The 22,850-nt window shown below is 32.7% G+C and overlaps 4 protein-coding genes across 4 annotated transcripts; 1 reads left to right on the top strand and 3 right to left on the bottom strand.

Annotated features, from left to right (window-relative positions):
- The first annotated feature begins 7,301 nt into the window (after positions 1-7,301).
- On the top strand, positions 7,302-8,761 carry LOC102589455 (NADH dehydrogenase [ubiquinone] 1 alpha subcomplex subunit 2-like). The gene is made up of 3 exons (XM_006350690.2): positions 7,302-7,428; positions 7,543-7,649; positions 8,444-8,761. The coding sequence occupies exons 1-3, from the start codon at positions 7,343-7,345 to the stop codon at positions 8,545-8,547; spliced, it is 297 nt and encodes a 98-aa protein (XP_006350752.1). The 5' UTR covers positions 7,302-7,342; the 3' UTR covers positions 8,548-8,761.
- Positions 8,762-9,554: 793 nt separating this feature from the next.
- On the bottom strand, positions 9,555-10,382 carry LOC107061262 (putative yippee-like protein Os10g0369500). The gene is made up of 3 exons (XM_015310195.1): positions 10,189-10,382; positions 10,041-10,096; positions 9,555-9,960 (listed from the first exon to the last, which is right to left on the bottom strand). Exons 1-3 carry the CDS (start codon positions 10,342-10,344, stop codon positions 9,864-9,866), a joined length of 309 nt encoding a protein of 102 aa, XP_015165681.1. The 5' UTR covers positions 10,345-10,382; the 3' UTR covers positions 9,555-9,863.
- Positions 10,383-13,754: 3,372 nt separating this feature from the next.
- LOC102589130 (probable histone H2B.1-like) lies at positions 13,755-14,433 on the bottom strand. Its single transcript, NM_001288692.1, is given in 1 exon segment — positions 13,755-14,433. A coding segment is annotated over 1 exon segment (441 nt). The 5' UTR covers positions 14,393-14,433; the 3' UTR covers positions 13,755-13,951.
- A 2,299-nt stretch (positions 14,434-16,732) lies between these two features.
- LOC102583417 (uncharacterized) lies at positions 16,733-20,067 on the bottom strand. The gene is made up of 6 exons (XM_015310208.1): positions 19,899-20,067; positions 19,739-19,796; positions 17,517-18,533; positions 17,376-17,441; positions 17,090-17,288; positions 16,733-16,988 (listed from the first exon to the last, which is right to left on the bottom strand). The coding sequence occupies exons 2-6, from the start codon at positions 19,739-19,741 to the stop codon at positions 16,924-16,926; spliced, it is 1,350 nt and encodes a 449-aa protein (XP_015165694.1). The 5' UTR covers positions 19,742-19,796; positions 19,899-20,067; the 3' UTR covers positions 16,733-16,923.
- Positions 20,068-22,850: the final 2,783 nt, after the last annotated feature.

Raw genomic sequence — 22,850 nt, 5'->3', positions numbered from 1 at the left:
TCTCGATCCACGGACACAGACCACGGACCGTGGTCTGATCTACGGACCGTGGGTCTGTCCGTGAGTCGGGACTTAGCCGATTTTTCTGAGCATGGCTGGGAGGGGTTGCAGTGGTGAACCACGGACCACCAGCACGGACCATGGTCTGACCTACAGTCCGTGGATGGCAACCGTGGGTTGCACCTGCCACTTCTCAAAATCTGCATTTTTGGTCTGTTTCGAATACGGGGTGTTACACTTATATTTAAATGCTCAATGTAATAATAAACATTGTACCTTATACAAGAGAGTGAGAAAAGAGAGTGGTGTAGAACAAATAGGACGGAGAAAAGGTACTTTTATACTGAAAAATCAGTTCTTGAATCTTGAATAGTGATTCCTTACTGTTAAAACAGATTAGATGGATATAAATATAGTTAATGTTTTTTTTTTCTTCTTTATTTCACTTCACTTATGGCATATAGAGTTGCAATTTAATTATGTGACTCTTGTGAAGGTTTCACTAACATTTTTTATATATGAAAATACTAGTTTTGGCGTATGTGTGCCTCACACATATAGTCTACATGGTCGAACTGATATTTAAACATAATAATTGGTTGATCAAATATTATTCACTGACGGGAATAAATGAAAAAAGACTAGCTGAGAAGAGTTTTTTTATATTGAATTTGTCATTCTTTTAGATTGGAATGACATAAATATAATTAATGTTTCTTTTCTTCTTTTATCCACTTCAGTTGCAATTTAATAATGTGAGTCTTATGAAGATTTGACTAATAATTTTTTTAATTAAAATACTTGTTATAGAGTACGTGTGCCTCGCACATGTAGTCTACGATATTGGTCAAACTTATATTTAAACGTAATAATTGCTCATTGTAAATAATAAACCTAAGTGTAGTAATTGCGTAATTATAATAATTTGTAATATTATAGGAATTGTGGTCACTAGTAATTTTTTAAATATAAAAATACTAGTTTTAGCGTATGTGCGCCTCGCGTGTGTAGTCTATGATTATGATCACACTTATATTTAAATGCTCGATTTAATAATAAACAATGTACCTTATACAAGAGAGTGAGAAAAGACAGTAGTACAACAAAGAGGACCTAGAAGAGGCACTTTTATACTTCTTGAAAAATAATTCCTTACCGTTAAAACTAATATGGACATAAATATAGTTAATGTTTCTTTTCTTCTTTTATTCACTTCACTTATGACAAATAAAGTTGCAATTTAATTATGTGACTCTTGTGAAGGTTTCATTAAAAAATAATTATATACGTTTTTGCACATATAGTATACGGTTATGGTCAACTGATATTTAATAATAATAATTGGTGGATCAAAGATTATTCACTATTGAGAATAAATAAAAAAAGATTAGCTGAGAAGAGTTCTTTTATATTAATTTGTCATTCTTTTAGATTAGAATGACATAAATATAATTAATGTTTCTTTTCTTCTTTTATTCACTTCACTTATGACTGATAGAGTTGCAGTTTAATTATGTGACTCTTATGAAAATTTGACTAATAATTTCTTAGTATTTTACTTGTTGTAGCATATGTGCACCTCGCACGTGTAGTCTACGATATTGATTAAACTTATATTTAAACGTAATAATTGTTCAATCTAAGTAATAAACGTAAGTGTAGTAATTACGTAAATATGATAACTTGCAATATTATGGGAATTGTTGGTCACAAGTAAAAAAAAGATTTATAAAAATATAAATTTTAGTGCACGTGCACCTTGCACGTGTAGTCTACGGTTATGGTCACACTTATGTTTAAATGTTCGATGTAATAATAAATATTGTACCTTATACAAGAAAGTGATAAAAGAGAGCAGAGTAGAACAAAGAGACGGAGAAGAGGTACTTTTATACTAAAAAATCGATTCTTGAATCTTGAAAAGTAATTCATTACCATTAAAACAGATTAGATGGACATAAATATAATTAATGTTTCTTTTCTTCTTTTATTCACTTCACTTATGAAAAAAAGAGTTGCTATTTAATTATTGAGAAAAAGGACAAATATACCCCCCAAACTATTACAAATGGTATGTTAATACCCTCCGTTATACTTTAAGGTTGTATATACCCTTACCGTTACACTTCTGGATTGTGTATACCCTTAAAATTAACGGACGGACACGTGGCTTCATCTCAACCATTTATTCAATTTTATTTATTTATTTACCTAAAATTAAAAGATCCACCCGACCCACAACCAAATAACCAAATCTTCATCTAGAATAAACCCAATGCATCCTCTGTAAAGTTTCAAACAACAACAATGAATCAACCCCTTTCAACAACACAAATAGATTGTAAGAATATTTTTAACCTTGTGCAAAATTAAAATCAAAAGCTTTCCAACAACAATCACAAAAATATGGTGCACTTGGTTCAATTCATCAAAATCTATTTCAAGAATATTTTTGAACCCTTTTAACCATAACAAATCAATTTGAGCTCAAATTTTTTGATTCAATTGCAAATCCAATTTAAAGCTTGAAGTTTTATCCATCAATGGTAATAGTATATTTACCCCGTTTCAACAACAACTAATCAATTTAAGTTCAAATTTTCTTATTTGATTGCAAACCCACTTTTCTTGAAGTTTTGTCCATCAATGGTGATAGTATTTCCAATCCCTTTCAACAACAACAAATCAATTTAAATTCGAATTTTTTTATTCTATTGAAGACCCACTTTTAAACTTGAAGTTTTGTCTATCAATGGTGATAGTATTTCCAACCCCATTCAACAACAAATTAAAATTGATCTCTTATTTTTCAACGAAAGCACATGCTACTGCGTCTTTGTTTTAATGAGATTTGAAAAAGAGTTGCAAATGAAGATGCATTGAAGAACAATTTTGTATTTTGTTTGATTTAAAAGGTTTTGGGTTATGTTTTAATGGAGGAGGGTTCTTTGCTTTTTATTTTAATTTTAAATGCCATGGTGTTGTAATTTGGGTCATGGGTGGGTAAATTAAGAAAGATGGGTGGATTTTTGGGTAAATAAATAAATAAATTCGGGTAAATTGTTGAGATGAAGTCATGTGTCCGTTAGTTAGTTTTAAGGGTATACACAGCCTAAAAGATTGACGGTAAGGGTATAGACAATCTCAAAGTATAACGGAGGGTATGTACGTACCATTTATGATAGTTCGGAGGTATATTTGTCCTTTTTCCCTTAATTATTTGATTCTTATGAAGGTTTCGCTAACAATTTTTCTTTATATAAAATTACTAGTTTTGTGTATGTGTGCCTCACACATTTAGTGTACAGTTATGGAAAAACTGATATTTCAACATAATAATTGCTAGATCAAAGATTATTCACTACTGAGAATAAATGAAAAAAGCTAGTTGAGAAAAGTTCTTCTATATTGAATTTGTCATTCTTTTAGATTGGAATGACATAAATATAATTAATGTTTCTTTTTTTCTTTTATTCACTTCACTTGTAACAGATAGAGTTGTAGTTTGACTATGTGACTCTTATGAAGATTTGACTGATATTTTTTTTCTTATTAAAATACTTGTTATAGCGTACGTACATTTCGCACGTGTGTCTACTTTATTGGTCAAACTTATATTTAACGTAATAATTTCTCAATGTAAATAATAAACATAAGTGTAGTAATTACGTAATAATGATAATTTGTAATATTATAGGAATTTTAGGTCACTAGTAAACAAAATTATAAAAATACCAGTTTTAGCGTACGTGTGTCTCGCACGTGTAGTCTATGATTGTGGTCAGACTTATATTTAAATTCTCAATGTAATAATAAACAATGTACCTTATGAAAGAGAGTAGAGTAGAACAAAGAGGAATGAGAAGAGGTATTTTTGCAATGAAAATCAGTTATTGAATCTTGGAAAGTAATTTTTTACGTTAAAACATATTAGATGGACATTAATATAGTTAATGTTTCTTTTCTTCTTTTATTCACTTCACACGTGAAAGATAGAGTTGCAATTTAATTATGTAATTTTCTTGAAGATTTCACTAATAATTTTTTTAATAAAAAATACTAGTTTTAACGTACGTGCACCTCGTGTCGTTTACGACTATGGTCAAACCTATATTTAAATGTAATAATTAATCAATTGAAGTAATAAACGTAAGTGTAGTAATTACGTAATTATGATAATTTGTAATATCATAGAAATTGTAGTTCACTAATTGAAAAAAGATTACAAAAATACTAGTTTTAACGTACGTGCACCTCGTGTCGTTTACGACTATGGTCAAACCTATATTTAAATGTAATAATTAATCAATTGAAGTAATAAACGTAAGTGTAGTAATTACGTAATTATGATAATTTGTAATATCATAGAAATTGTAGTTCACTAATTGAAAAAAGATTACAAAAATACTAGTTTTAACGTACGTACTCCCTCGACGTGTAGTCTACGAGTATGTCAATCTTATATTTAAACGTAATAATTGCTCGATCTAAATAATAAACGTAAGTGTAATAATCACATAAGTTAGATAATTTGTAATATTACAGGAACTGTAGTTCACTAATTTAAAAAATTATAATTTTTTTAGTTTGTGTACGGCACGTGCAGTTTACGTATATATTCAAACGTAGCTCGATGTAAATAATACACGTAAGTGCAATAATTATGTAATTATGATAATTTTTAATATTATAGGAATTGTAGTTACTATTTAAAATTTTCATAAAAATACTAGTTCTAGCGACGTACACTTCGCACGTGTATTCTACATTATGATCAAACTTATATTTAAACATAATAATTCCTCGGTGTAATTAATAAACATAAGTGTAGTAATTACGTAATTATAATACTCCACTTGTAATATTATAAGAATTGTAGTTCAATTTGGTTGCAAAATTTATGGCTAACAGTAAACATCATGAACACCATTCTCATTGTATAAAAACCATAAAGAAATGAAATTGATAATAGATGTGCAAGAATAACTCAGAACATTCAAAAATGAAAGAAAAAACAGATGCAAAAATTACAACAGATTAAATCCTCTTCGCGAAAATGATCCTTTGTGTAAGTAATTACCACCATTGTATCAACTTTGTCAATCAAGAACCTGTACAGAACAAAGAATAAAATGGAGAAAAAAGATCAAAGATAACTGCTGAAAATAAATGAAAAAAGACTAGCTGAGAAGAGGTACTTTTATATTGGAAAAAACAGTTCTTGAATTTTGAAAAGTTAAAATAGATTGGAATGACATAAATACTAGTTTTAGCGTACGTGCGTCTCGCATGTGTAGTTTATGATTATGGTCACACTTATATTTAAATGCTCGATGTAAATAATAAAAATGTATCTTATGCAAGAGAGTGACAAAAGAGAGAACAAAGAGGACTGAGAAGAAGTACTTTTATACTAAAAAATCAATTTTTGAATCTTAAAACGTAATTTCTCAACGTTAAAACATATTAGAGGGTCGTAAATATAGGGATGACAATGGGCAGGGGCGGGGGAGGGGCGGGTTGTGCCTAACCCGCATAATTTTTAATCTTTCCCACATAACAATATTTTTCATTTTCAATTCTCCCACCCCCTCCCGCATAATTTTTTTAAATATTTTCTTTTTCTAGTTAAGTTTGATACTAAAAATAAAATTCAATCAAATAAATTCATGTTTCATCAAGTTATATTAATTTAATAGATAATGACTTAAAAAAATATATTTTAAAGTCAATTGGTAAACAGGTATGAAATTGTATAATTTTTTATTGAACCCGCATAAAATCACATATGCATGCAACCCGCTCTGCCACTTCATAAGTTTTAAAAAAAAACTCACTTCAACCAGCCTTGCATCCCTCCCGCACCGCAAAATCTTAAACCCGCCTCGCCCCGTATTAGCCTTAAACCCGCCCCGCCCCGTATTAGCCTTAAACCTACCCCACCCCGCATTCACCCCACACCATTATCATCCCTATATGTCACCGAGATCTTCGCTCGGGTATGTAAAATGGTGACAGTTCAATAAAGTAATTAGCTTACAATTAATATAATCATGTTTTATTCATATAAAAAATAGCCAAAAGTAATAGGAAGGAATAAGGATACACTGACTATACGCTATAGTTCGTCAAAAGTCATAGAAAATATACACTAACAATACAATATAGCTTACATATACATAAGCTATACAATGAATATACATTATGATACAATCAAAAGGTTGAATATAACTTAACTATATATGAAGTATACATTGACTATACATTAAGTATTCATTGACTATTTTATCTTGATCAACTCAACATTACATCTAAGCAGTCTCAAATTTTAGATATGAAATTCTCTCAATATTTTAAGTTTTTTGATATACAAGTCACGAAAAAATATTAACGTTTGCAGTATGTCAAAAAATTAAAAATGAAAATAGAAGAAAATGCAACAAGAAGAAGAAGACGAAGACGGACCAAATTTTATAAGGCAAAAGTGTCAAATGGCCATTTTATTGTTATAAAAGGCTACAAAAAAAATAAATTAAAGGCGACACTACATAATTAAACATACTCTACCACCATATATATACACTATTATTATATATATTTCTCTCTCTCTCTCTCTCTCTCTATATATATATATATATATATATTACCACTAGTTAAGAGTTTTCATGTCATATATTGAGGAAGATACATCTAGATACGTATATTTTTACTATCAAATTCACTAAAATAGAAAAAGAGGTGAGCAAAATTTGTTCTGTATCTCAAATATATGTGAATCACACAAGATATATCTATTTGTAATAAATAATAGGGCAAATTACAGAAATCACATACTTTTAAGGCAAAGTTACAATATATCCCTTAAAAGTTTATAATGATAGAAATTCCTCAAACGGATACAATAATATAAGCGCTGATACATTAATATGATGCGCGAGATACATTAATCATTAAGTAAGATACATTGCATTTATACATGATACACTAATCTGATGTACATTTTATACATGATACACTAATTTGATGCGCGGAATACACTAATTTGATATGCGAAAATGAAATTTTTTGAAGATTTGTAAAACTTATAAGGGATAATGGTAATAAGTAAACTAAAAGATGGGATTTCTGTAATTTTTCCATAATAGTTCACTCTAGGCCCAATGGACTGGTTATCCCTGGGAAGTCCAGATTCAGAAAAACTGGTCCACACTTAGTATAAGGTTAAATTCGTCAATGTAATTTTTGAGTACAACTGTTAAAGCATAAATCACACCTCATGATGTTTTTGGTTTATTTATATTTGTAAAGCCTAGGGAATAGTTGAAGGTGAATTTGTGCAACAATGGCGTGGAGATCAAATCTCTCTCGGAACCTGAAGGAGCTTCGCATCCTCTTCTCTCCATCGTCATCTGAAAGTGCCGCCACTAGGTATTTTCACAATTTTTATCAGTACTGCAATGAAATGAGCTCCAATTGAGATGTAGTTGATTGATTGATAGAGTGATAAGTTAATCCCGAGTTATTTGTTTCATCTTTATGTAGGGCGTTCATTGAGAAGAACTACAGAGATCTCAAGACCCAAAACCCCAAATTACCTATTTTGATTCGTGAGGCCAGTTCAATCGAGCCTCAGCTCTGGGCGAGATATGGTAATTATTTCGGTTTTCTTATAGCTCTACAGAATTTTAATCAGCTTTGTATATTGAAATTCTGATTAGGCAATTCACACAAAAAAAAAATCGTTCTTTTGCCTTTGACTGCTAGCATTTTCATTGTTTCTGTTACATTTTCATTTTTCTTATGTTCCAGCTTAATTGAAACTTATATGTAGACTTTTGGTAAATAATCTATTAACATTTGATCAGGTAAGGGATTGATAGAAATCTTATTCATAAATTGCATAATGAAGTTCACATCAAAACAAATAAGCACGAAGGAGTGATATGTGACTCTAAAGAAATATTCTATGATGATGTAACGGATGTAGTGAGAGTGATTAAGATTTGAGTATAATGAATGGACCTGTAAAATTAGATTTTGACCTAACTCACACCCCAAATTCTAGTTCAAGGGGAGGAGGATTGTTCAAGTCTTATAATGAGACCACCATCTCATTAACGTGATACTTTTTTTATTCTTCAAATGGACCTTACCGTGGTTAGGTCTTTTAGGCATGTAGAATATCTCGTTTTCTCATAATAATACTCAATCCGTTCTAATTTAATATATCCTTTCCACTTTGGGATGTTTCCAAGTTATTTGACACCATTGCAAATGTTTGTTACGTTCTTCTATGGACAAATTTTATGAAGTATAATTTTCGGTTTTCTTTAAAGCCAAAGTTTATTTCAAATCTGGTGTAGTCAAGTTGTTTTAAGTGATCTTTACCCTGTTCCTGTGGTTTGACCTTCTATTCATGGATTTTACTTTTAAATGCTTATAGACCTGGGAGTTGAAAGGGGCATCAGACTGGAGGGATTGACCGAGGAGCAAATCTCAAAGGCACTTGAGGACCTTGGAAAAGTAGGGGCATCCCTTAAACCTTGATGACATTGGATCTGCAGAATTGTATGTCTTTGCATTCAGCACTTTGTAGAGTTCTGTCCTCACATTGTGCTTTCTAAAATAATCTTTTGGTGCAAGTTATCATGAATCAAAAAACCGTTCATAAACCTGGAATCCTGAGTATTTTGGCTTTTATTTGCTGTTGCAATGAAAATGTTTGAAATTGTTTGTTGTTAGCATTAGAAGTTTAACGTTATTCCTTCTGTGCATTTAATCCTGTTGCGGTTGAAATTTTTGTACTCAGTTTGAAATCCTAGTGCATTTAATAATGTGAGTTGACTAATCTATGCGTAGAGATAGCACTTAGGCAAATGAAAAGCTGCTAGCTATATCTTCACTTCCTTTTAGCAGATAAAACTCCAATCTTGTGTACTATTAGGTAGAAATGAAATCTGAAGAAGACATTGATCTTCAATTAAGGAATTTCCAGGAGGTAAGCTTTGATTTATAGTCTTGACTCATGAGTTTGAGAGAATTGACATGTTTACAATCTTCGTCTTTACATATAAAGAGGAGACAGTATAGGAAACATGGGAATTCTGCCCTCCTCTGCCTGAAATATTGATATTTAAGTTCTGCAAGTTTCACCCACTCTTTGTTGAGCAATTGCTAGCACCAGTAATGCTAATGAAGATATCTCATTCTTAGTCTGAGATGCAGAATAGCTTGACTACAGGCAATTCCAAACTTCCCAATACAACGCCTTTCTGTTAATCTACTTGACTAAGGCTGAGAACCCAAGAAAATATGCTTAAGAGCCAGGTTGGTCCTTGATTACTGAGTGGTACAGTTACAGTTTTGGAGCTTCACCAGGTTCCGGAAAATAAAACATAGTGGTTCAGTACCAAAGAACCGGGATAAATATAAGGATATAAAGTCAAGTTGGATAGACTATAATGGGTTATTCTGGTTATGGTGTTTATGAGTGTACTTTAGATTCCATAGAATCGGAGTTGCAACTTCAAATCTGCACAATAACTGATGCTAAACAGCACAAGAGCCCTTATTCAGAGGCTACAATCGTGAAGCATGATAACGATAACAATATTATTCCCAGAATTGTGTCAGTAGTGTATAGATCCCTTTTGGCAAAAATAAACTAGTGTATAAATCGTTTTTTCTTGTTCAGGTGTGGGATGTTGCAGTGCCATATCAGGGTACATATAGCAATAAAAGAAACGTGAAAAGCTTATGAAAAATATGGTAAAATTACAAAGTAAAGGGCATTCAAAGTTTCTCTTGTACAAGTTAATTGATTTCTTCAAGAGATCTCCTTGCTAGAATCTTCTACCATAGGTTTATATTTCCTTAACTACTGGCACTCCCGTTGTTGCATTTGCTCTAGGTTCAACTGCTTCTTCTATTTGATTTCCATACCTTTCCTGCAGCTTCCCCCTGTGAAAGGATAAAAGAAAAAGTGAGATTAACAATTTTATGCAATATGAAATCATGAGTTTGTAGCATATTAATCTCACATTTGCAACATAACGATGTCTTTTCTTGCAACTGGATCCTCTTCATATACTTCGATCTGACAGGGGTTGAAAAAAGGGATCATGTCAGATAATTTTGCTCGTTCATGAAATTTTACAAATTTGAGGTTTTGGGATTTTTGTGTCATACAAATTTCCATCCCAGTAGATTCTTGCATTTGTTACAGTAGACATCTGCGACTTTGTGAGGACCAAGTTGCCTTAGCTTCTCTGCTTCGTTTACATGCACATTCACCCTGCATATTTCATCTTGCAGTTTAGTTCGACCTGTGTAGACAACTTCCATTAAACTTTCCCAAGATATTAGTACCAAAAAAACTTACACTTCATCAACTACACCTCCAGTCACCCCTGTCACAGGCTGAAAAACACGGCATAGTGAGATAATTGAAATGGAAACTGTCATCATTGTACCAGTTACTTGTGGAGTCTACTCAGCAAGTATAGAGAACTTGTAAAAGTTTTCATCTGTAAATATAGTAGTCATTACTAGATTGTACTTCCCTAACTGCTAATTGCTACAAACTCAATAAATAGTAGGCATTACAAAATGCATTTAAGATTCAAAACTTGTCTAACAATGGAAGCCATCATTTTTCAATAAAAGACGAAGATTATTCCCCTTGCAAGCTAAATGAATTTGACTCAAGAATGACAATTACTTAGAAATAGGAGAAAAAGGAAAGGGGAAAAGATTACCGAGTAGTTGAGACTGAAATCTTTGCAAAGAGCAAGGTGGTTTTGGCAGAAACGGCAGAGGTAGAAACGATCAGACACATTGAACTCGAGGAGAAAGGAATTCCCCATAACTGAAAACTTCCTGTTGAAAGAACAAAATTGAAGCAGAGATGGGTGATGCAAGTTGTGAGTTATGAAGAGGTTTAATAGAATTTGGAAAAAGGAGTTACGATATATGGACTTTGTTGAAAATGAAAGATGAACAGGTTTGAGAGAACGGGAAAAGAGGAGTTATTATCAACTGATGAAAAGAGAACTATATATAGCATCTTCTTGATAAAATACAGGAAATTTATAGTATTAGAAATTAGACGAGATTAAGAGTTTTTCGACTTTGACTATATGTATCACTCTTTCCCAGTAATTCAAAGGTATAGTTATTTGGAACATAAAAGCTGCCAGTTCAATTCAACTTCTCTTTGAATTCAGAAGAATTTTTTGGGTGAATTAATGTGCAAGATTTGACATAAAGGGTGTGTTTGGTAGGAAAATGTTTTTTGGAAAACAAATGGATTTCTAACTTATTTTTTCATGTTTGATTGGTAAGTAGAAAATATTTTCTGGAAAATATTTCTTAGTGTTTGGTTGGTGAATGAAAAAATATTTTTTTGACGGAGATGGCCTGGGTGGGGGTAGCGTAAAAATGAAAAAAAAAATTAAGTTTGAAATATTTTTCAAAAATAATTTTTTCTTTAAAAAATTTGACGGGGTGGTGCGGTGGGGAGGTAGGGGGTAAGGGAATGGCGTAAAAAATGAAAAACAAATTAAATTTGAAACATTTTCTAAAATTATTTTTTTCTAAAAAAAAGATATGACGGGGTGGCAGGGGAGGAGGTGGCCTTGGGGGTTGGAGGGGGGAGTGGCATAAAAAAGTGTTTTTAAAAATATTTTTCAAAAGCAACTTTTTTTGGTCGGGTAGGGAGTAGGATTGGTAGGGGTTGGGTGAGGTAAAAAAATCTTAAAATTTGAAACATTTTCTAAAATTATTTTTTTCTAAAAAAAGATATGACGGGGTGGCAGGGGAGGAGGTGGCCTTGGGGGTTGGAGGGGGGAGTGGCATAAAAAGTGTTTTTAAAAATATTTTTCAGAAGCAACTTTTTTTGGTCGGGTAGGGAGTAGGATTGGTAGGGGTTGGGTGAGGTAAAAAAATCTTAAAATTTGAAACATTTTCAAAAATAATATTTAATTATTTTTTTTAGGGAGGGGGCTGGTTTGGTGGTAGCAGTGCTGTAAAAAGGGCCGGCCCAGCCCCACCCGGCTCATGCCTCGCGGGCCAAGGAATTTGAAGGGCTAGGGCGGATCGGTCCTTCATTTGGAAGGCCCTGAAAATGCTCAACTCAACGCAACCCTAGAAGGGTCGAAGGCTGGGGGTGGGCTAGCCTTTTTTTTTCTTTTCTTATAATTTTATACCATCAAGAAAATGAGAAGATTTTCAAATTAAATATGACAAACAATAGTGTTGTTTCAATAACACAAGCGAAAAATCTAGTGTAATTAGCGTATATCTCGCATATCATATGTCCAAGCGGATAAGAGAGTGACAAGCAAGATGGGAGGGAGGCGAGGGCGCGAGATTTGTTTGTGTATCCTAGATACATGTGAATCTACTTGGATAGAGTGTATCTAGAACATATTAACCTAATTTTGAGTTCATATATTTCGAGATACATGTATTGTACCAAAATTTGGTAAGAATCATAATATTACAACATAGCGTGACTATTAGTGAGAAATTATTGTAAGTTACTCTTCAATAAAAAGTTTTGACCCATGGGTCGACCTTGCCCGGCCCTGATCAAGCCTCAAGGGCCAAGGGTTTATATGAGCAGGACTTATAAGACCTAATTTTAAATGGGCTTGAAAAATCATATCTCAACCCTAATATTTGAAATTTAAAAAATAAGAAAACTTAAAAATTTTAATTTTTTTTGAATGGGGAGGGTCGGGTACAACATATGGATAGGGTTAAAAAAATAAATTACCTAAGATGAAGTAGAATATTGAAAAATGTTTTCCTCAATTTGATAAGGAAGTCATTTTCCATAAATTTAAGAAAAATAAGTTGATTTGGAAAACATTTTCCAAACATTTTAAGTTAACCAAACATGGAAAAATTAGAAAACATTTTTCCACCCTATCAAACAAACCCAAAAGCATAAAAATTTGCAATATAGTAAATTTAGACAGAACCATTAAAGGATTGTATTTCAAAATGAATGACGAAGAAAGAAAAGAATGTTGGCGGTACTTTGATAAAATGCATTTAAGATTCAAAACTTATCTAACAATGGAAGCCGTCCTTTTTCAACAAAAGGCGAAGATTATTCAGCTTGCAAGCTAAATGAATTTGACTCAAGAATGACAATTACTTAGAAATGGGCGAAAAAGGGAAAAGATTACCGAGTAGTTGAGACTGAAATCTTTGCAAAGAGCAAGGTGGTTTTGGCAGAAACGACACAGGTAGAAACGATCAGACACATTGAACTCGAGGAGAAAGGAATTCCCCATAGCTGAAAATTTCCTGTTGAAAGAACAAAATTGAAGCAGAGATAGGTTGTGCAAGTTGTGAGTTATGAAGAGGTTTAATAGAACGTGGAAAAAGGAGTTACGATAAATGGACTCTTTGTTGAAAATGAAAGATGGAACAGATTTAAGAGAACGGGAAAAAAGGAGTTATTATCAACTGATTCTTGTTGAAAATGAAAGAGGAATCAAAAACGGTAAATTAAAATATTAATGAAAAGGACTATATATCATCTTCTTGAAGAAAAAAGGGCAAATTTCTAGTATTAGAAATTAGACGAGATTTAAGAGTTTTTCGACTTTGACTAAATGTATCAATCTTTGACAAATGCCATTGGAACATAAAAGCTGCCAGTTCAATTCAACTTTCAGAATTTTTTGGGTGAATTAATGTGCAAGATTTGACAAAAGCATAAAAATTTGCAATACAGTAAATTGAGACAAAACCATTAAAGGATTGTATTTCAAATCTGAACTACACATAATGGATCGAGATGATCCAAAAGTTCACCAACAAAAAAACGAAAGAAAATGGTAAAATAGTATCTAATACAAATAAACCCTAATTCTAAACAACCATAGAAACTCAAATATCAGGATGGACCCAAGAACTATTCTAACTCATCAGAACTTCAAGAGCTAGTAAACTTGGTAACAGCCTTGGTTCCCTCAGAAACAGCATGCTTAGCCAATTCACCAGGAAGCACAAGTCTCACAGCAGTCTGGATCTCCCGAGAAGTAATAGTTGGCTTCTTGTTGTAACGGGCCAATCTAGAAGATTCCTGAGCCAGCTTCTCAAAAATGTCATTGATGAAGCTGTTCATGATCCCCATAGCCTTGCTGGAAATCCCGATATCAGGATGCACCTGTTTTAGCACCTTAAAGATGTAGATCTTGTAGGTCTCAACGCTCTTCTTGGCCTTCTTCTTCTTCTTCTCGCCGGAAGCGGCGTCCTTTGGTAGCTTCTTCCCGGCCTTTGGCTTCTTCTCCGCCGGAGCTTTCTCGGCGACGGTGGACTTTTTCTCCTCCGCCGGCTTCTTTTCTGCTGGCTTCTTCTCTGCCTTTGGTGCCATTGGAATTGAAAGAGAAACTATGAAAGGAGAAATTGAAAGCGGCTGTTTAAGGGTGAGTTGATAATTTTATCCGGGTTTGTTGTGCAATCTATATATAGAGGCAGAGGTGAAATCTTATTGGTTAGTCGGGGAGGCGCGCGGATAGATGAGCTGGCATGATATGGAGCGTTGGATATTATGTCCTTATGTGAGGATAAATGTGTGGTGATGCTCACTTTCAACTTTTGCGCCTTTTTATTGTTTATTGCAATACAGTAAAGAGAGTAAGGAGAATTTGGGAAATTTACAGTTCTCGCGCCTTTGACGTTGGCGGTTCTCTAAACTTCATGAAATTTTGGCGGATTTTGCAAAAATTAAATGGAATTGTTACATAAATAGTCGATTGAAAATATTATTTGCATATATATATATATATATATATATATATAATGAATGATTATTTGATTAATTCCAAAAGGGAAAAATGGAAGGAGCCCAATATGGAATTGCTCAGGATAACGAATTTTGAATAGAGAAGTAGCAGATGATACTGTTGCCATGAGAAAATTTACGCTCTCAGCTATCAAATGATTAATGTTTGTCTATATTTAAGGTGTATTGGAAGTGTATATATTTGGTATATCTACAATACTGTATTGTATAACAACCAATTATATAGTGTATACATACATTACAGTTATACACTTGAGCAATGCAGTCAGGTCCAAAATGCCCCATAAACCTTTTTTGAGGACTTTTCTTTGAGATCGGTATAATCAATACCTTCCTTGGGTTCAAATTGCATCGGAATCTTTTTTTTCTTTTTGGATAGAGAGACACCCTTATAATTTCAAACGTAATTATGTGAAAGAAATTTCAGTTTTAATTTGTGATCACACTGTCGAACAACTAATTGACAATGAAATTTTAGTTTGTTTAGTGGGATCTAAGGGAATATAATCTTTGCAATAGTACAGGTCTATGGTTAGAGATCCCGATGAGATATCAAAACACTTGATAGTTTTGGACAAATTAATGTGAAAATGGGGCTCCTGCAATTTAATTTCTGTGATGAATGCAAACATAGTCTTCAGCAATACAAATCGATCTAGCTACTCCACTCCATACCACCATAGTATATAGTATATACATCAAATAAGGTAGATGGATATATTGTTGAGAAGTTAAAAGTATACTTAAAAGCTACATCAAGATCGAAACAATTGAAAACTTCTCAGTCATGAATAGTACTGTTGAATTACATTACATTCCCATAAATTGCAGCTAAATTTGGATACACCAAAATTGTAAAGCAGAGAAAAACAAGTATGTTTCAGAATCTTGATATATAACTGGTACCTATATATCTTATAACTGCATAATAATATGCATTGCCAAAGGGTTTAGTAGTTGCCCAAGAAAAGACACTTGATCATGCGTCATCACGAAGAACCATCATCATCATCATCATCACCATCACCATCATCATCTTTTTGATTTTCCATTGTTGTGGGAACTGGGAAAGGAGGAAAAAATGAAGGAGAAAGAGTGGGAGGAGGGGAGGATTTTAAAGAACAGGGAAGGAAATTAGTTAGAGCCTAATTTTTTATTCAACATTTTTAAAAAAGTGAATTGCTACTTGGTGGAGAGAGGATCTTCTAAGCATATGCTTCCACCTTTCCAACTTTTTGCTTTTCATATTAAAAACAAATCAATATCTGTTTCCTAATGACCAATTAATTAATACAAATCCCTCGAGTTAAAATGTTAGATCATAATGTCTACTCGAGTAGTCAATTCACCACTTTAGACAAATAGTAATACTTACTGGTTTTCCATGAAGAGTGAAAAGCCATGTCTTACTTTAGTTGGCATGAGGTGTTGTTAATTAGGACAACGCATTGTCTCACACTTATTATTCACAATTTTCTCATACATATTGGAGGATGAGGATACCTCTATTTGTTTTTTCCTTTGTTTTCTTGTCGTATTAATAAGCAATGCACCAATGATGTACAATTAAGCTTATCATCTTTTTCAACTTTTGGCAGAATACGTCAAAATCAATACCATCCTAAAGTGTGGATTCTCTCAACCAACAATCAAGACTGAATATGTGTCCATGGTGTCAAAAGCTGTCTCTTGTTTTAAGAATGAGAATTATATAATGGAAACAGGAAATCATATAAAGAAACACTCACCTAGTAAAATGGGGCTGAAGACAACACAACAACATTACCCAATGTAATCTCACAAAGTGTGGTTTGGGGAGGTTTGGGGAGGAAGAGCATACATAGGCCTAGTCAGACTGTTTCTGACAGACCCTTAGCTCAAAATGGGGCTGAAGAGAACTTCAAATTCTGTAGATGCAATTGCAATCGCATTTGATATGGAAATTATTTGTTCATAAACGTTTGCACTGTCAAATTACAATTGCCGAAGTATATGCACATATTTTACATCACATTGGCTGACTAAAATAAGTTGTTTGTTTCTATTTTACAAAGGCAGAGAATATTCTTAATATTATCATTGATCCACCAACATTGAACTTACAGGTTCAATTCTTCCTTCCCATATATTCGCTGGAGCTCTCGAGTTGCAGCTTGAAATGATTCTGATCATGAGAATTAGTTCAATATGAATCATATGTATCAAACTGTAGATTAAAGAGGGAGAGAGAGAGATCCAATAAGGACTAATTGGGGATATAATTACCTTTCCAAATCTGGAAAGCTTTTTGATTGATGGGGGAACCAGTCACGGTTTGAATTGCTTCGAACAACAAACTTTGTGGCGTGCTCCTTAGCTCCTGGGTTATCTGGTAGATGGTTTTCCCATTCTCAAAGTATATGTGATTGTTAGGGTGCTTTGTCTTGCAACCAGCATGACGCTCAAACTCATAGGCGTTAAGCACCTTCAAATGTGTATACAATTGCAAAGTTACCACACAGGAAAAATATATAATTATAAAACGAACGAAAAAGCAAAGTGAATAACTTGCCTTTGAATAGTTACATGGTTGACAACCACATAGGTATCCAGAACCTTTTATAATACCACGAAGCTCCTTATAACACACAGGAAGATAGCAGGTAAGGTGCTGACAGCAAAATTTATGAAATTTAAATAGAATAAAAAGTACCTGCCGGGACAAGACGTATTTTACAGGTACGCCGTCAAGAATTCCTGTTGCTAACAAACTTCTAACATTCGAAGGAAAGCTATTAGGAGCACCTTTATGTGCAGGTTTAGACTCCGATTTGGTTTTTGGCAAGGAATCAGTCCTAGGTTTTGATGTCTGAGAGGAGATATCAACTGCTTTAGCATTTGATCCATCCAGCTGCTTGTCACAATGTGGTTCTGATGTGTCCACTGACGATTGATAATGTAAATAATCATAACCGCTAATTGGCCTTGCCAGAGCATCAATATCAGACACCAATTCAAATCCAAATATTGTGTCGGAATCCCCTCTGGTATATGAGTCAGCAATTGGTGTAGTGCTGTGACTTTTCTCAACATTGGATCTGATGGATCTACTTATATCTCCAGGATTGTAGGTTTGACTTTCATCTTCCTTCCCATATGCCTGACCCATGGATAGAAAGGATGTTTCACTTGCCCTATTATGTACCTGACTGATAGACATATTAATGTTGTTTTCAATCGGTGAATGAAAAGCATTTTCTGAATCCTCCACCTGATTAACATTAAGATTTCTGATTCTACTGTCGCTTATGCATATCTGTTGTTCTTCAATAGTGTAAGACATTGACAAACCAACTAATGGATCATCTCCAATTTGGTCGTCGATCACTTTTTTCCTTATTGTGGAGTTCCCTGTGCTTCTCTCGGTCAAGTTGACCGGCCTGGTGGTATCAACTCGAAATAATCTATCAATGAATTGATTTGCCCCTGACGGAAGATCAGAAGTAGTCTCCCAACATGTAGAATTTGTCACTGCAATTTCCGAAGTTGATTTGCCTAGTGAAGTGTGGACAGCTTGTTTCTTATTAGGAAATAACTCTGCCTCAGCAGTACTGGAGAACAATTGGTGAGCACGTTTCACGTCGATTCTTGATGAGCTATCAAAAACAGCTTCTCCATCAGATAGATGTCCACCACATTTTGGTATCCAAAAGTCCTTGTCATGGAAAGACTGGAAAAGATCTGATATGAATGAACTAGACAAAGTCGATTCATCACAGTATAAATCTCTGACCAGAAACAGGAATGATGGGCAGGGTTTGCGTATTACAATGAAGCAGCTGAAAAATGAAATTAAATGAGTGCAGCAGGGGTGGGGGGTGGGGAATAGCATGATGGTCTGCAAGAATCTCTTAGCAATACCAACATTTGATGCACATACCAAGCATGGACACATCAGATGGAACATTTCACCAAGATCACATTTTTTTTTCATTCTTTTGTTTTTCCTGAATTGAGACAGGGATTGTTACTGATCCCTACTAACATTTGAGCTTTAAGAAATGGACTAGAGCTGTGCAGAAAATGGCAAACTACACATTTCACCACTGAGTACAAGAATAATGCAAAACCAAAAACGCATTATCTTCAGGGTAAACTAATCCAGATCATTGAGGCAGAATTTGGATTGGGTAAGCAAATCACACTCATTGAGACAGAATTTGGATTGAGTATGCTAATCCCACTCATTGAGAAAGAAATTGGATCGATCCACTGATTGGACATCTGAAATATCAAAGAAAATTAATACTCCTATCTCAAAAAGGATGACAATCTTATATCGAAAGTCAAAACATTTTCCTTAGAGTACTATCTTCTTTGTAAATATGTAAGCTTTACTCCCTCCGTTTCAATTTGTTTGACTAGTTAACTTGACATGGAGTTTAAGAAAGTAAATAAAACTTTTGAATCTAGTGATATTAAACTAAAGATACGTAGAATGTACCAAAATGCCCTTTAATCTTGTGGTATGAAATGTGAAAATTTTGAATTGAAGTGTTGCCAAAAAAGATAAGGACAATCTTTTTGTAAGAATTAAGAAATTGATATGAATTTATACTGAAAATCAGGACTGTTAACCCTTGCACCACGAAACCACCATTCATTTTTGTCACAGAGTGTATAATTTTGTTTGAGTAAAGTACCACGAAAGTCACAGAGTGTATAGTTTTGCAAATTATAAGTTTCACATCTAAATATCCGTCGAGCTGCCAAATGGAAGCTTAAAGACAAAAGAAAGGTCCAATTCAATAACAGCTATTTCTTTCAACGTAATTGAATATCACTAGAAATTCCCATAAAATAGCATAACTCAGAACAACAAAATCAAACAGAGTATCGAGTATGGAGCTCCTAATGAACACTAGAAACGCTCACCATCTTCAGCTCTTACTTCAACGAATCTGACAGCCACAAATGCTCATAAAACAATTACCTAAGTTCAAATTCAGCAAACATAGAATGGAAAAATCATCAACATCTCAAAAATCAACAAGCCCTAGAGTGTAATTGCGAAATGGAAAAGAGACGATCGTACCTTTTTAGATGGAGAAGAAACTAGGAACGGCCAGGTAAACTTCCCGGCGGCATCATCGGCGGCGATTTTCTGTTTTGAAGTAGATATTTTACTCTCTTTTTTGGGGGGACGGGCAGAGTAGTTGTTATGGTGAGTGAGGAGCAGACGATCGGCTCTCTGCAGAGACCATAGAATTGTGAATGGGCCTGCACTATCAGATTATACCGCTTCTTTAACCGTACACGTGTGTTTAATCTGATTAATCTTAACCGTTCATAGCTTTTAGGCTTCTGATATTTTGGGCTTTCCGGGTCAATTAGTGATGATCCCATGGAATGGAGCCTACCACTATCTCGTACAACTACCACAATTTGGTTTATTAAGTAGGAGAAAATGACATAGATAGTCCCTTAACTATAGGAGTAGGTCTAAAACGGCCTCTTAATTATATACTTAATGGAATTAGTTCTTTAAGTATTCAAAAATTTATCAGCTTTGGTCCCTTAACTATACACTTATCGGTTTTAGTCTCTTAACTATAAACTTACCGATATTAGTTTTTTAAGTATTCAAAAACTTATCAGGTTTGGTCTTTGTCCATTTTTTAATACAAATAGTTTAGGTTTATATTAATGAAAATCTTCGAGAAATAAAATCTTTAACCTATTTTTTAATTAAGTTGTTTCTCTATCCCAGTCCTTTTTTCTTCAAACAACTCTTATGAAAAGAACAATAATGTCAACGATTCAAAATAAAATTAATGAAAAAAAGAAGATATAAGTCTTAATTTTATTCAATGGAGAATAAAATTAAGCATACAATTTTTGTTAATGACTTAAATTCACACTTGAATATGCTAATCACTGCGAATTTTATTTAATTTACTCAAATTTCGTTACGTAAAATAAAATGAATAGAATAATAAAATTGATCTATTTAAAAAAATTTGCAAATCTACCATTTTATAAATTTTCATTTTTGAAAAATTAAACAAATTCCGTTCAATGAAGTCGTTGGAGTACAAACTTTGGATTTAACGAGTAATAATTTTTTTCTTTTTATAATAAAGTTTAGCATATTCAAGTCCTCAGTAATAATAATATGCTTCATTTTATCCTCTGTTGAATAAAATTATGATTTATATTTTCTTTCCTCGTGAATTTTATTTTAAATTGTTGAGGTTAAGGTTCTTCGCATAAGTTTAATTTGAAAAAAAAATAGCGGAGAGAGAGAAACAACAGAAAAAATTGCTAAAGGATTTAATTTCTCGAGGCATGGATTCCATAAATATAAACCTAAGCTATTTGTTTTTTAAAAAGTGGACAAAGACCAAATCTAATAAGTTTTTGAATACTTAAAAGACTAAAATTGGTAAGTTTATAGTTAAGAGATTAAAATTATTAAATGTATAGTTAAGAGGTCAAAATTAATAAGTTTTTGAATAGTTAAAAGACTAAATTTGTTAAGTGTATAATTAAGGGGCCATTTTAGACCTATAGTTAAGGGATTATTTATGTCATTTTCTCATTAAGTAGTACCACTACTAGTTATGCAATAGTTATAACACAAATTTATTATTATTATATTATTTTGAAATAAATAATAAAGGTAAAAATTATTATTTGTGCTCATATTTTGAAAACTGAAGAGATTATGCTTAATTATAAAATGTAGCAGCATTTTGATTTTAAAATTAACAAATATACATACTGTTTGATGATAATAAAAAGTGAAATACATTCTTCCGTGTATGAAATATCATGTAGCAAAGCTTATTATATATTTATATTTGCGTGCATAATAGTAATAATGAATACATTGTGTTAAAAAATAAATAATATGAAGTATAAATTGAAGAAAAAAATGGCTTTGAGGCGTGAAGACTGAAGAATTACTTTTCTTAAAGAGATATTGTCGGTATACATGTTAGGGAAAAATACAAGCAATTCCTTTCAAGATATAACAAAACCCTTGTATATACCTAGATATTTATTCTTATGTTATTTCAAGAGAGTTTTTATATTTATAGAACTTAAAGATAACTTTTCATAATAATCATGTTCTCTCATAAAGATATAACAAAACCCTTGTATATACCTAGATATTTATTCTTATGTTATTTCAAGAGAGTTTTTACTATATTTTTTCATGAATATGACTTTTCATAATAATCATGTTCTCTCATGAATAAATATGATTTTTCATAATAGTTACTATATTTTTTCATGAATATGACTTTTCATAATAATTATGTTCTCTCATGAATAAATATATCTATTTAATTTAAGACCTCTATACATTATAAAATATTCTAACACACTGTATATGTGTAATAAATATCTCCACACTATACAATATTTCTATCTAAATTTAGAGTCAATTCCCTAAATGGTCACCCAAGTTTAGGGAATTGCCTTGAAATTAGGGGTGTGCAAAAAACCGATTTAACCAATAAACCGAACCGAAAAAAACACTATTGGTTTTATTGATATTGGGTTATTGGGCTAACGGTTTTTAAACGGTTTTGCAAAAAATTTTATTGGGTTATTGGTTCGGTTTCCGGTTTTTATAATTTTTTGTTAATGGTTAAACCGATAACCCAATAAGACTATACTAAATTTACTAGTCTTAGTGTTAATGGTTAAACGATTGTTACTTTCACACTTTTTCCTTTGAAATGTGTCTAGAAAAATGATTGTTACTTTTATGATTATTACTTTCATGCCAAATGCTGTAAAAATCATATGCTTTATTTGAAAATTTTCTTATCGTGTATATAATATATATGAGTATTTTCTTATTGGTTAAACCGAAAACCGAACCGTTAAGTACCATAAACCGATTAACCAAAAACCGATAAGAAATATGTTATTGGTTTGGTTATCGGTTTGAAGTATTTACAAACCGAAAACCGATAAACCGAACCAATAACACCTAAAACCGAACCGAACCGACCGATGCGCACCCCTAATC

This window comes from Solanum tuberosum, unplaced genomic scaffold (genome assembly GCF_000226075.1).
Source record: "Solanum tuberosum cultivar DM 1-3 516 R44 unplaced genomic scaffold, SolTub_3.0 scf00128, whole genome shotgun sequence".
Taxonomy (NCBI): Eukaryota; Viridiplantae; Streptophyta; class Magnoliopsida; order Solanales; family Solanaceae; genus Solanum; species Solanum tuberosum.
This window is presented reverse-complemented; position numbering and strand designations above follow the sequence as displayed.